Consider the following 12,755-nt stretch of genomic DNA (forward strand, 5'->3'; position numbering starts at 1 on the left):
CAGGAAGACTCCATGCATTGTACATTGGATTGTACAATCCATTGGAATATCCTTTCTTTACACCAGTCTTGTAAAATTCCTTCCTACTTCTTTGTGGTGTGGAGATGGCAGTATTCTCTATATATAGAGGCAATTAAATTTTTTACATGAAATTTTATTTTATTGAAATCCTGGGCATACTTTTAAAGCACTGAGGCTATTCAGCATTCATTCAGCATTTAATAAAACATTATTATTTGAGGATGTCATGAAGTTTTCATTAAAGCAATAACACAGTAAATATCTCAGAGAGAGTGTTGTCTCTCAGTGGACATCGCTGTTACTTAGCAGCAAAAAATAATAATCAAAATTTTAAGACTATGTAGCACTTAATAGAAGTGATTTTAGGACTATAATATAATTCCATTATATATATATCATTGCAAGTTCTCATCATGTTAACATAATTTTAATGCTTCTATTAATCTTTAATGAATGGGCCATACATATGTTTTAATGTGATGGTTTATATATAAACTTAACGTGAAATACAGTTTTGGTTGATTCTAAAGAAATTATCTATTTTGAGGGAGGACTCGTTTATTTATTTAAACTGTGTAGACAATTATCCTGATAACATGCCTTTTAAAGTTTTTAATGTTTATCATACAAGATGAGGTATTATACAGTTATAGAGATCCTAGGGCTTGCTGATCAGAAGGCCAGCGGTTTGAATCGCCGCGATGGGGTGAGCTCCCATTGCTCGGGCCCTGCTCCTGCCTACCTAGCAGTTTGAAAGCACACCAAAGTGTAAGTAGATGAATAGTTACCACTCCAGCAGGAAGGTAAACAGCGTTTCCGTGCGCTGCTCTGGTTCGCCAGAAGTGGCTTAGTCATGCTGGCCACATGACCTGGAAGCTGTACGCCGGCCTCCTCCGCCTGTAAAGCTAGATGAGCACAGCAACCCCAGAGTCATCCGCAACTGGACCTAATGGTCAGGGGTCCCTGTCCCTTTACCTTTTACTTTAGAGTTCATAATGTTGATATAAGATATCTGCATTATAACCTTGATAGGGTTAAAATTTTATTTGCTTTTGCATTTGTAAATTTCAGTGATTAGTGGTATACATGGATTGTTGTGTTTGTATGCGCGCGCGCACACACACACACACACACACACACACACACACTGCCATCTGTTGCAATGGATGTAAAGTGCGGAGTGTGTATTTCTGTCACCTGAAGTAAAAGAAATCCTGCTAAAATTGAAGAGCATCACAGTACATGATACAGTTTTAGGATACAGTTTTTTGTAAGATGTAGGGAAAAGGGGGTGTTTTCAAAAAAAGAAATTTATCACAGCAAGTACTTTATTGTGGTATTTCTGTGCCTTACTGTTTCAATTAATTTTAATTATACTTATAAATATTTTAGCAAATTGATGTAATGTGATTCTCATGATAAACATAAAGCAACTGACATTAAGACATATTTTTATCTGTATATTTTGCTCATGAGCAAAACCCTTGTGAGATCACAAATATTTGCATATTTTATCTCCTTATGTACTTAGAGAATTTATGCAATAAAATATGCTTAGATATTTGCCTGCTCCCTGGAATTTGAGGGGATTGCTGCTGGAACAACAACAACAACAACAACCACCACCACCACAACAACAGCAGTATTAATCAAAGAGATAAATTCTGACTCTGGAAATTAATTCCCTTGCTAGAATCCAAGCAAAATAATTAGTTTTTTATTGCTGTAGATAACCAAACCATGTGTGATTCTTATAATCACTGGTAAGATGTTCTCATGTTTCTTGTGTTTGCGAAAACATCGTTTGCCACACATGTGGTTTGAAAGCATTCTGTAGATGTACTGCTTGCTGTGCATTAGACACAGCTCTACAGTGAGAAACAAACACATAATTGCAACAGACTAAGATCTTGGCCTTGGATTGGTGGGTATTGCTAACTTTAATACTCAATTCTGTGCTTATGTGAATGTGCGCAGAGGTTGCAGAAGATCTATTCATCCTCTGCTGTAACTTGTAGTGATGTGAGTAATTTCAGCTCAGATTTTAGGCTTAGAAACCAACTCAGTTGGTGGGCTTCTCATGAGCAACTGATTGGCTAACATGAGAACAGGATGTTGGACTAGATGGGTCACTGGCCTGATCCACCTATGCTTCTTTATGTTCTTACCATCAATCTCCTATTAAATCTGAATGGTTTTAAGGTGTGCTTGTCAAATAATGAACTTGAGTTAATTTAATTAAGTATCAAATTAAACTCAGTCCTTGGGAAAACCCAAACTAAATAATTTTTGGTCATTATAGTGTATAGTTGTGCCATTTCCATGTTGTTTCTGGCAGTAATTTGGGTGAGTTAGCTCCAAACCTTCGTGGACCCGGAGGTGAGAGATGCTTGTAAGCTTCAGGAAATCATATACCCACAGTCAAAGCTATACTATTTCTACAGACACAGTTCTTCCTCTTCTGGTTGCCTGGGATGCAAGAATTCAAAAGGGCCCCAATCTGTCAATTTCTTTTTGCTCAGTTGCATCTTTTCTTCTGAAATGCTGCAAAGGGACCTTTGCAATAGTGGCAGTTCAAGATGGAGACCCCTCATATTTCAACGTTATATGGAGGAACCAACTCCACCTCCAGTGGATAGCTACATTAGTGGTCTGTTGAAGTGACATTTCAGGGTTGAATGCATAGCCTTGCCTTCTTTTTGCTTGTCAAGGATTATATGTAGATACAAATGGAATTTGATCAGCAACAGTATTAATTTAGCAGTTACCTTTCCCATTATATTGATGAAGAATTTAGAACTTCTCAGATAAGAGTTGCACACATATTAAAACATAATCAGCTTTGCACTTGATATTTTATTGTACAACTTGACTGGAGTTCTGTTTTATTTAATAATATTTTTTGTTAGCCATCTAGAGGCGACATTTAGAAATGTAAATTATAAATATTTATAAGGAGCAAGTTTCAATTATTAGAATGTATCAGTGGGGGGTGGCGGGAATGGGGGCAATAAGAAGAAAGTGCATTGTAATGGAGGATGACAGAGATGGGGAGACTGAGAACTTGGGACACTAAAGATTGGAAACTAGAGTAGTAGTTTGCAGCTAAACACAAGATCCACATATATCCTGCAAGATGGGCAAACCCACACAAGACATATCTCAGATTCTTCTTCTAACACCGTATACTATGATACCTAGCAATAAAATTGCACCCGTTTCTGAATTCCCTCCATCACAAATTACAATGGGGCAGCAAGGATGTAGCCACCTTTAAAGATTATATGTTTTCCAGTGATGTTCTCTTTCCTAGGGGCATTCATTCTTCCTAGGTCTTTACCTGCTGGAAAGGACATTTAGGATCCTTAGGATTCTACCTGATAATTTCATACCCTTCAAGAGGAGAAGGCATTTCACAGTTTGTGAATCTCAGTTTTTAAGATCTTGAGTACTTTCAGCAGAGCAGCCATTCATGGATATTGAAAATGAATAAATTAAATTACGCAATAAAATATATTTTTGAATATTCAGAGTTGCAACACTCAGTAATCAAGTGTCTGCTACACTCAAACAAAGCACAGATTAATTTCTTACAGAATTGCACTCAGTGGAGAAATTCATGTTCCTTTGTTTTATTTGATAATGTTTACCTGTTCAGGGGAAGAACATGGTGCACTGTGGAATCTTAAAGCAGGGGGATTACAGACACAGCCCTTACCTGGAGCTTCTGTGCAGTCAGCTAGCTCTCTAAAGAGAGTCCTCAGGACATATATTGGTACGTTATGAAAAAAAACAAGGCACATTTCTGCTAATGGTGTGTGATTCAATGTCTCCACCCTTCCTATATATAAAATAAATCTATAAACATAAGTACAGGTAGAAGAGCCTTTAGCACAACCAAATATAATTATGGCCTGCTTGCAGCTCAATGTTCTGCCAAACTGAACAGGTCAGTGGCTTTGTGAAGTGTGTATATATATCTAAAAGCCTTTTTTAAATGAAGCATAGTTCGCTGACTGCTACTTCTGCTTTCTTCATTGTGACATCTGGAGAAGGGGGAGGAGAGAAAAGTCAGTCTACTTGAAATAATTCCTGTCAGAAGCCTCTGACAGAATGTGTTTGTTGGCTCTAAAAGAGCTGAAAGATGAAAATGAAGAGACTTCTGTTTATGGTTTAACTTCACTGCACAAGTAAGGGTGGGCAAATAGTTTTAAAGAGATAGGGGCATGGTGTTACACTAACCATAAGTAAAATGTGGCAATATAGGTTGTTATTAGGTAATTTATCTAATCCGTTGACGAATATAGATGTATACAGTCTGGAATCTCATGTGTGAGACAGTTAATTCGATGTAATGTATTTTATTGATCTTTATGGCCTACTGTATCTTATATGATTTTGAGAAGGTTCCGAAGGGGAGGAGAACACAATTCCACCACCTCCTTTGGGCCCGACTATAAGAGGCCTGGCACTACCCGGAAAAGCTCTGCTGGACGACATAGGCTGCAATGGGGGCAGCAAGTATGCCTTCTTCACTGCCTTCACTGCCACTAGGTAGGCTCAGTGATGAGCGTTCACCAGAGTTTGGTTGCGTTTGACCAGATATTTCCTCCACTAGCGCCCAAGCCATCTTTCAGCTTGTTTTCTTACCCTAAGCTCAGAAATATACAAGGAGCCAATGCTGGCATTAACTTAGTCAAAAGTTGTTTAGGGCCTCAAATGTTATCTAAATGACCACCTCATCCCACTTATATTCCATTGTCTGGTCATCCAAACAGGAGCAATATCCTGAGCAATTTCAGTCATGATACCTCTACAGTCTGCACCAAAGAGCCAGGAGGCAGAGGAAGAAACAACATTTCACACTCAACTCTTGAAAGATGCTTGAAAGAACAGGGAAGGAAGAAATATGGATGTAAAATTGCATTTTGTTTATCATTGGTTAATCCACATTGAAAATAGTGGTGGTGATTCTGTTCTTCGTGGATAAAATTATGTGGAAATCATTTTGAAGATTATGGTGCTACGGCATTGGCATATTCAGATTTCCTGGGGATTTTATTTTACTAATGTTCACATTTAATTTGCTCAATAAAGTGATTTATCGCAGATTCAGTAAGCACTATTCTAACAAAGCATTTCTACCTGTAAACAGGCACAAGGATAAAATGTATTAATGGAGGCATATTAGCAGTACAAGACTCTATAGGGATTTATCAAGTTTAGTTTAGTCTTCTCAGATTACCAGGAACCTGCTATGAGGGACTGAAAATCCTCTGAAAATCCTCTGTGTTGTTCTGAAGTATTATGTTGTTCCCTAAGAAAACTGTGTTATTGAAGGGTTTGAAACACAGCAGAAGTCTTTTGACGCAAACAGCTATGAGACTTATTAAGAAGTGTAAGCACAAAGATAGGCTATTGTATTAGAGACTTAGAGCTTCAGTTGATACAAACATGTTTTTTCTCAATTAACTGTGTAGTGAGTGAGCTGATTTCTATTCGCCACCCTTTCAGTGCTGGCAGAAGGTGGTTTCTGTGTGGACAAAATAGCTAACCCAAATGAAAACATTACAAAGATTATATAAAGGTATATTTTTTTAGCCAGAACCACTGCTTTGTAGGATCATATATTTCACATTCAGTTATTACAAACGGTTAAAATGCATGGTCAAAACAATGCCATGGCTTCATGAAGTTATCATGCTGCACAATCCGAAAGCACTGTAACCCATTCAATAAAACCACAACCCACTATCACATTGAATTTGCAGTATCTTATAGCAGTCACACCCTCAAAGGTGTCTTTCTTATTTTACAGGATCACAAGGAACTGCATCACACTTAGATAAAAGAACAGCAAAAAAGATTTCTACAAATAGGGAACTCTTATTTCCCTAACCCCAGATTCACATCTGCTCTATTTCATGATGTGTTGTATCCAATACTGTTATTTTGTTTGTGGATGGCTCTTTGATCCAGTGGAATGATTCCATTCCTTCGTGAATGGAAGGGGGAGGGAAGCTATTTTTTGCAAGTTTGCCCTTTCTCCTGCACAACTATTTCCCCACTCCCTGGAGCAGATTTAGAGGGGCACAGATTTGGAGGAAAAGCAGGATCAGATAAAACAACCCCCTCTTCTTCACTTCATATAACCATCTACTTGCTATATCAAAAAGCCTTCTGTCAGGAAATACAGCATTAAATATAACACTATATATGTGCCATGTGCTTACCACACACATTAAATGACACCTGACACTTGAGATGTACTGTTATCTTGAAATATATGCCAGAGATAAGTTCATCATGATTTGATAAAAAGACTGACAATTCATTTCTCTTTCCTTCTTTGTACATAGCAGTTGCTCTCAACAGCTCTTGTGCTGGGAATACTAATTCCCTCCATACAGTATTGCATTTTAATGTTAATTCAATATCATTTCTACTTAGTGATATCTCTGAGGCTAATAAAGATTTCATTGTTTCAACTTGAATTTTGTCAAGTACTAAGCAATTTCATTTTCCGAGAAAGGAATAATTTGATCAGAATTAGCTGTCCTGTGGGGAGGGGGGGAGTTATTCTGTAATATCATTTAGGTTTCAGTATACGGTAACTTTCTCTTCTACTCTTCATTATACTGGACCATTCTGACCTAAGGCAAGTTGCATTAGCACCTCTGGCAAAATTTCTAAGCAACTGTGAACTGCTCTTGTGAACAGTTGGTGTTAATGATGCAATTGCCAGTCAGTACTCTATACATTTAATTTCCTTCTGGCTTCACTATCTACGTGCAGCAGCAGCAGCAGCAACAACTCTCGTGCCATTATACAGTTTGTTACTCTTCAAGGTGTCACAATGCATTCTTGCTTGTTCACAAAGAAAAAAGAAAAGATCTGATCGCCTTCATCCATCTTTCAATCTGCCTCCTCCAAGTGAAAGGAGAATGGGCAATGCTGAATATCGTAGCAGTTGCCACCTGTTGTGTTCTATTGGGGAAGAAGAAAAGGCCCACCTTTATATCCACTCAGCTGCCACATACTTTTGTGATTTCACAGGTTGTCTGTAGCCAACGACAACAACTAGGGATGCATCATCATAATCACTGCAGACTTGACAAATGTGATCTGTGTGCTTGCTTATTATTAAAGATATTTCTAGGCCAACCTTCATCTGAACTGATAACCAGGGAGGGGCATACCATAAAACTGTTGGGGAGACCTTTTTCAACTCAAGGGCCATATTCCTCTGTGGGGGACATCCCCCCCTCCTTAGGGGCCGCATGTCAGTGGTGGGTGGGGTCAGAGGCAGAGGAAAGTGGAGCAGCCGATATGACTCTTATCGGCACAGTAGGCTCCTTTCCACCTTTGTAAAAGCCAGAAGTTTCAGTGCTTCAAGTACGAAGTATCTGGCTATCACTCAACTTATTAAAAACACTAGTAAACACCAAAACATTAGAAAAACTAAACAGAGGAGAAGACTAAAGTGCTAGTTCCACATTAGAAAAACCTAAATAGCCTGAGGGCACTTTCAGAGTCCAGATACAATCTTCTTAAAGGCATCTCAGGTGTGCATGGCCTTGCTATCCTGACTTTCTATAGTATGTCTGAAGCATCAAAAAGATGACTATCTTTAGAAAATGGCATTCTTCTATTTTAGCTTAGCCAGTTGTAATTTATCTACAAAACCACACTGAGCTTGGGTATAATGTTATGAAAAGTTATATAGCTGGCTGTCATGACTACTCTGGCTTTGGTTGCTGTCAAAATGATCATGTTGTGTAAGTGGAAGATGGCTGCCTTGTGCTGTTTCATTAACTGTTGTAGCTTTAACTCTACCTGTTGCCATGCCAACTGATCCATGCATTGTCTTTTTATGTGGGTCAGCAAGCAGGATCACCATCATTTAATAGTTTTGTTGTTTGTGATATATTTACAATATAAAATTTCATCTCAAATTAAGGTTTCCTATTCAGTTAGCTGTCATTTGTATTCTTTATTCTGTATAGTGGTCCACAAAGAGACCCATAATGTGTAGCATTGGAACAGCATGGACCAGTTAAGCAGTCTATTGAAAGAGGAGCTGGTACTCTCATTTGCTTTGTTCACCAATGAGCAATTACACATAATAATTAAAATCCTAATGGCCAATATTGTGCCCTTCTGGTTGTGCCCTCTTGGTTGTGGTATATCACACAGTAAATCTGAAGCACCTATTCTGTTTCACGTTTCTATATCCCTTGTCAGACCAGTAGAAGTTTTTCTTTAGCAACACTCCACCCATGACTGCGTCTTACAATATGATTTGGTGGTTCTGCTGTTAACTCTGAGGCAGAAGCTACTCTTTAAATATTAACTGTGGTTTATCTTCTGTAGCCCACTGTTTGCCTTGAGAACCACTGTGCATAGGTCTTTGATTTATATTCCTTATGAGGGTGCAATACTCTGGGTGCCTCAACCAAAATCATTTACAAGGTCTCCAGTGGCATCCATGGGGAAAAGGGGCAGTTTTGCATACAAATCTATAGACTTAACTGTTCTCTTCTTTGTAGTATAATAGGATACATGACTATGGCCCAGTGTTTCTTGTCAATGTAGTTGCCACTTTCTCATGGCTAAATCCATGTTGATCAAATAACCTTTGAATAATGGAATTGTGGGATTCCTTATCTGGACATTTTGTGATCCACCCATCCCATGTGGGTCCATTACTCAAATTTTACCAGAGCTATGTGGAATTTAGCCATGGAGAAGTAACTGCATAACATTTGAATCAGGCATAAATTTATTTGCACCAGTAGCACAAACAATGGAAGGAATGTATTCAAAAGCTAATTTCTTTTACCTTTTCTCCACATCCTGTTCACTTCTCCTTCCTACTTCAGTACTCAGTAGTACTACCTCAGTACATGTGTTAACTATAATTTGTTAATTGGTTTAGTGTTCCACAAATATATTATAGAGGTTTTTTAAAAATTAAAAAAACCCAAGCATAATTTTGTTTAGAAGGTCAAAAATATAATGTTCACACACAGTGTTCCACAGCATGAACCAGTTTTGTGGTGTTCATTGAAAAATACTCTGCAAGGTTTCCAGTGGGGGGCTCTTTTCTTTCCCCCTCTCCAAACAGTCCCATCCTATGCAATACTGCAACCAATTTCTGAAAGTCTCCCACATTTTCAAAGTAGATGTCAAAAAACCTGTATGGCGTTAATCTCACAGTTCTCTGGATTGTGGTCCATGAATACATTATTTCATTGAACATTTCTGCTAGTGAATTACTACATAGAAGATTAAATATCACACTTGTAGCTGACTCTTAAATCATCAAAATGAAACATGGAATTCCTTTGCTCTTTACCACATCCTCTAAAGGTTACTAAGAGCACCCAATTGCAGATATCCCTTTGGGTTTAGTGTTGCTCCAAAATGGTATGTATTATTCCTTAAACATCCATGCCAGATAATCATTAAAATTTTGTTGTCAATTTGCCTTGAGGCTTTCAGTTTTCTCCCTGTAGCAGTAACGTTTTGCTGGCTGGCTTGCAGCAGATTAGACTTGGGCTATTTTGCCATAAAGAATTCTGTTTTTCTTCATTTATTGTTTCACAAGTGCATAAAAAGAGAAAAAGTCTGTATATGTAATCAATGGTTTGTTGGTTTTTTCCAGCATTCTGTGAAGAAGGGTGCAGATATGGTGGGACATGTGTAGCCCCTAATAAGTGTGCCTGCCCTTCTGGATTCACGGGAAATCATTGTGAAAAAGGTAACATTCCAAATTCTTATCAGTGATTTATCCTGGCTTATAAAATGCTGCTTTTCTTTTCCAATCAATATACAGATTTATTTGTTGATATTTATTTTTATTGGTTATTCTATAACTGAGTGCTCCTATCAGGACATGGTTTATGTAGCATACTTTGAAATCTTCCCCATGTCTAATAGCAAAATATTCTGCCGGGTTGGATTTCATATATATATATATATATATATATATATATATATATATATATATATGGTGTAGTTGCATGAATGTGGGCAAATATTATAGATGGCCAGAAGCTTCTTATGTCCAATTCTGGCTGACAGAAATTCAATCGGCGGGAGCTGGGGGGGAAAGAATGATCAGCTGATAGATGCATAAATGTTTCCATGTGCTGATGAGAGGAAAAATGCAGGGACTTGGATGTGCAAACTCTTGTGCATGCTTGTCAGAGAGTAAGCTTGGATAATTGTGCAAAATGTAGAGAATTGTTTTCAAAGGCTGCAAGGAACAATAGTGAAAGTGCTTTTGAGATTCTCTACAGTAGACAGGCTTGTCCAGATGCTGGAAAAGAGGGGAGAAACACATAGTCATCATCCTCATCAGGTTTATTTGTCTGTTGTTTTTCCATAAATGTATTGCAGTTCGCAATAGCAGAATAGCAATAAGCCATTAAATTATACCAGGAATAACAGATTACTACAAATACAACCTACCAAAGCATTTCAATACTATGAACAAAATATTTCATAAGTAATAACAACCCTTTAAATAGATGCAGTATAAGCTATCAGAAATCACAAGGTCCTTAAACCAAATAATAAACATACAACTGAGCACCAGTCCAGTGCCTCATAGCAGTGTCTGGTTGATAGACTTATTTATTAAAATGCTTAATACCTTAATAAACCTACTCCCACAGGCAGCTTTCCAAAACAGATGAACACCCACAGTAAATGCCCATAGGTCGCACAGAGAAATTAACATTTTAAAAAACAAGAAGGCCTCCTCCCTCATAAGTCAAGCAAGATGCTGAAAATATATATGACATGGAATTGTTCTCATTAGAATTAGTATAACAACTACTACTACTAAATTATTTATTAAATATATATACCGCCCTATACCCGCAGGTCTCAGGACAGTTCACAGGAGAAAATTACAATATAAAAACACAGAATGCATAATCCAAATACCTGTAGTTAAAACATAAAGCAATGGTTTTAGTTAAAAGCACAAAATAATGAACATATTCAAAAGAAAAGAAAACCACAAGCCAAGCCAAACACGTCCTCTCACTTGAACCTTATCATGAGGCCATTCAAAAGAAAGTAATAGACTCTTATTCTAAGAGGAGTCCCTCCCTGGAGATGATGTGTTGCCAGTGGTGGGTCTCCAAGAAGGGGCTACTGAAGTCTTTCAGGGTGGTGCTTCCCAGCAGACAGCTGACAGAATGTGGCTCTGCTGCTCTCCCCCCCCCCTGCCTCCCTTTCCCCACCTCGCCCCCCCAGCAGAAAAGGAAATCTACAAGAGGGGAGGCTTCAGATGACAACTGCTTCCCCTCAATTCCAGATGACCTATCTACAGAGGGAACCGCTGCTGCTTACTTGAGAGCTTTGATTATTCCTCTTCAGCATTTATTTCTTTTTACATACCTGCACAGAAGTTGCTTAGAGATACTTTGCAAATACTACATGGATATCTTCAAAGATAGGGTAGAAATGAAGAAAACTCTGTGGAGATAATAACAACAATTGCAATATCTCTGGGTGGGAAACAGATCCCCACCCCCTGAAATAGATGGTTAACTTTAAGGAGTACCTGGGCTACAGAAAAGTGATAATCTCCTTATATGAACTATGCAATTAAATTACTGAAAGAGAGAAAATTGGGACTGTTTTAGTTACTCCACATCCTTTGTCTGATGCTACTGGATTATGCTAATAGGACCGGTTTGCATTTAATATATGCTAGAAAATGCGCTATATCATTTGAAAGACCGCTAGTTGATCAACGTAGTTTACTTGTAGATTTAATTGTGGGAATACATACCTTTAGCATGTGCCCAACTTATATTTCTTTACCATATTTATATAGCCACCCATCAATACATGTTCTCTGGACAGCTTAAAGAACAGGGAATAAGATGCAATATTAACATATAATATAATTAAAATGCAAAACTAAAATCATGAAAATACAAGCTAAACCCTTTGTTTTCTAACTGCAGAAAAAATAAAACAAATTAGATATCTCAAATTAAATATATTTAAATAGCCTGAATAAATAATAAAAAGGTCACTTTACCAAAAAGACCACAGAAAAGAAACCAGGTGGGCCTGACTGATAATCAGGCTCAAATGCATACTAATTTTTTCATTACAACACTTCTGGTGAGCAATTCCAAGGGGCGAACTGGAGCTTTGGCTTACAAACCTTTTCTTTTCTTTTCTGTTCCTTTCTTTCTGTTGTTCAGATGGCTATATTGACTTATGTGATTAAAGAAGATGGCTTAAATTGGGCACATTTTATATCCACCATGAACTCTTTTTACAGTGCATCTCAGGTGAAATCTGTCGGCTTAATATGAACTAAAAATAGATGAAACTTTACACTTTAACCCACAGTGGCATACTCTTCATGCTGTAGAATTATCCAAAGAGAATAAAATGATGTTAACTGTATTCTCATCCATGGCTGGAATGCACCCAGGCATCTATTATCCTACAGAAATGCATAGTGAATGGACAAATACCTATAGTGAATCAATTTGTTTTCACTGACCTCTTGTTCATTATGCTGCATTCAGATATGTCCTTTGCAGTGGCACAGAACAATTTTTTATACATTATCTGCAAGAGCAGAACATTTTCTATTGGCTCAACTTGTAATAGTCTAAATCTGCTTTAGCATCTAGAAATGTGTAAGATAAGCTTGTGACAGTTAAAAATCATTATCAAAATGCAAGTAGTTT

General features: G+C 37.6%; 1 protein-coding gene across 5 annotated transcripts in view; it reads left to right on the forward strand.

Moving 5' to 3' along the window:
• NELL1 (neural EGFL like 1) overlaps nucleotides 1-12,755 on the forward strand; it is a 363,706-nt gene that overhangs the window by 278,430 nt on the left and 72,521 nt on the right. For 4 of the 5 annotated variants that reach the window (XM_053389174.1, XM_053389155.1, XM_053389145.1 and 1 more), the window contains one exon: nucleotides 9,689-9,784. The exons of the other annotated variant lie outside the window; for it this stretch is intronic. In XM_053389174.1, coding sequence (XP_053245149.1) covers nucleotides 9,689-9,784 — 96 coding nt within the window. The remainder of the gene's footprint in view (nucleotides 1-9,688; nucleotides 9,785-12,755) is intronic. 5 annotated transcript variants of the gene reach the window in all.

Source organism: Podarcis raffonei, chromosome 1 (genome assembly GCF_027172205.1).
Source record: "Podarcis raffonei isolate rPodRaf1 chromosome 1, rPodRaf1.pri, whole genome shotgun sequence".
NCBI lineage: Eukaryota > Metazoa > Chordata > Lepidosauria > Squamata > Lacertidae > Podarcis > Podarcis raffonei.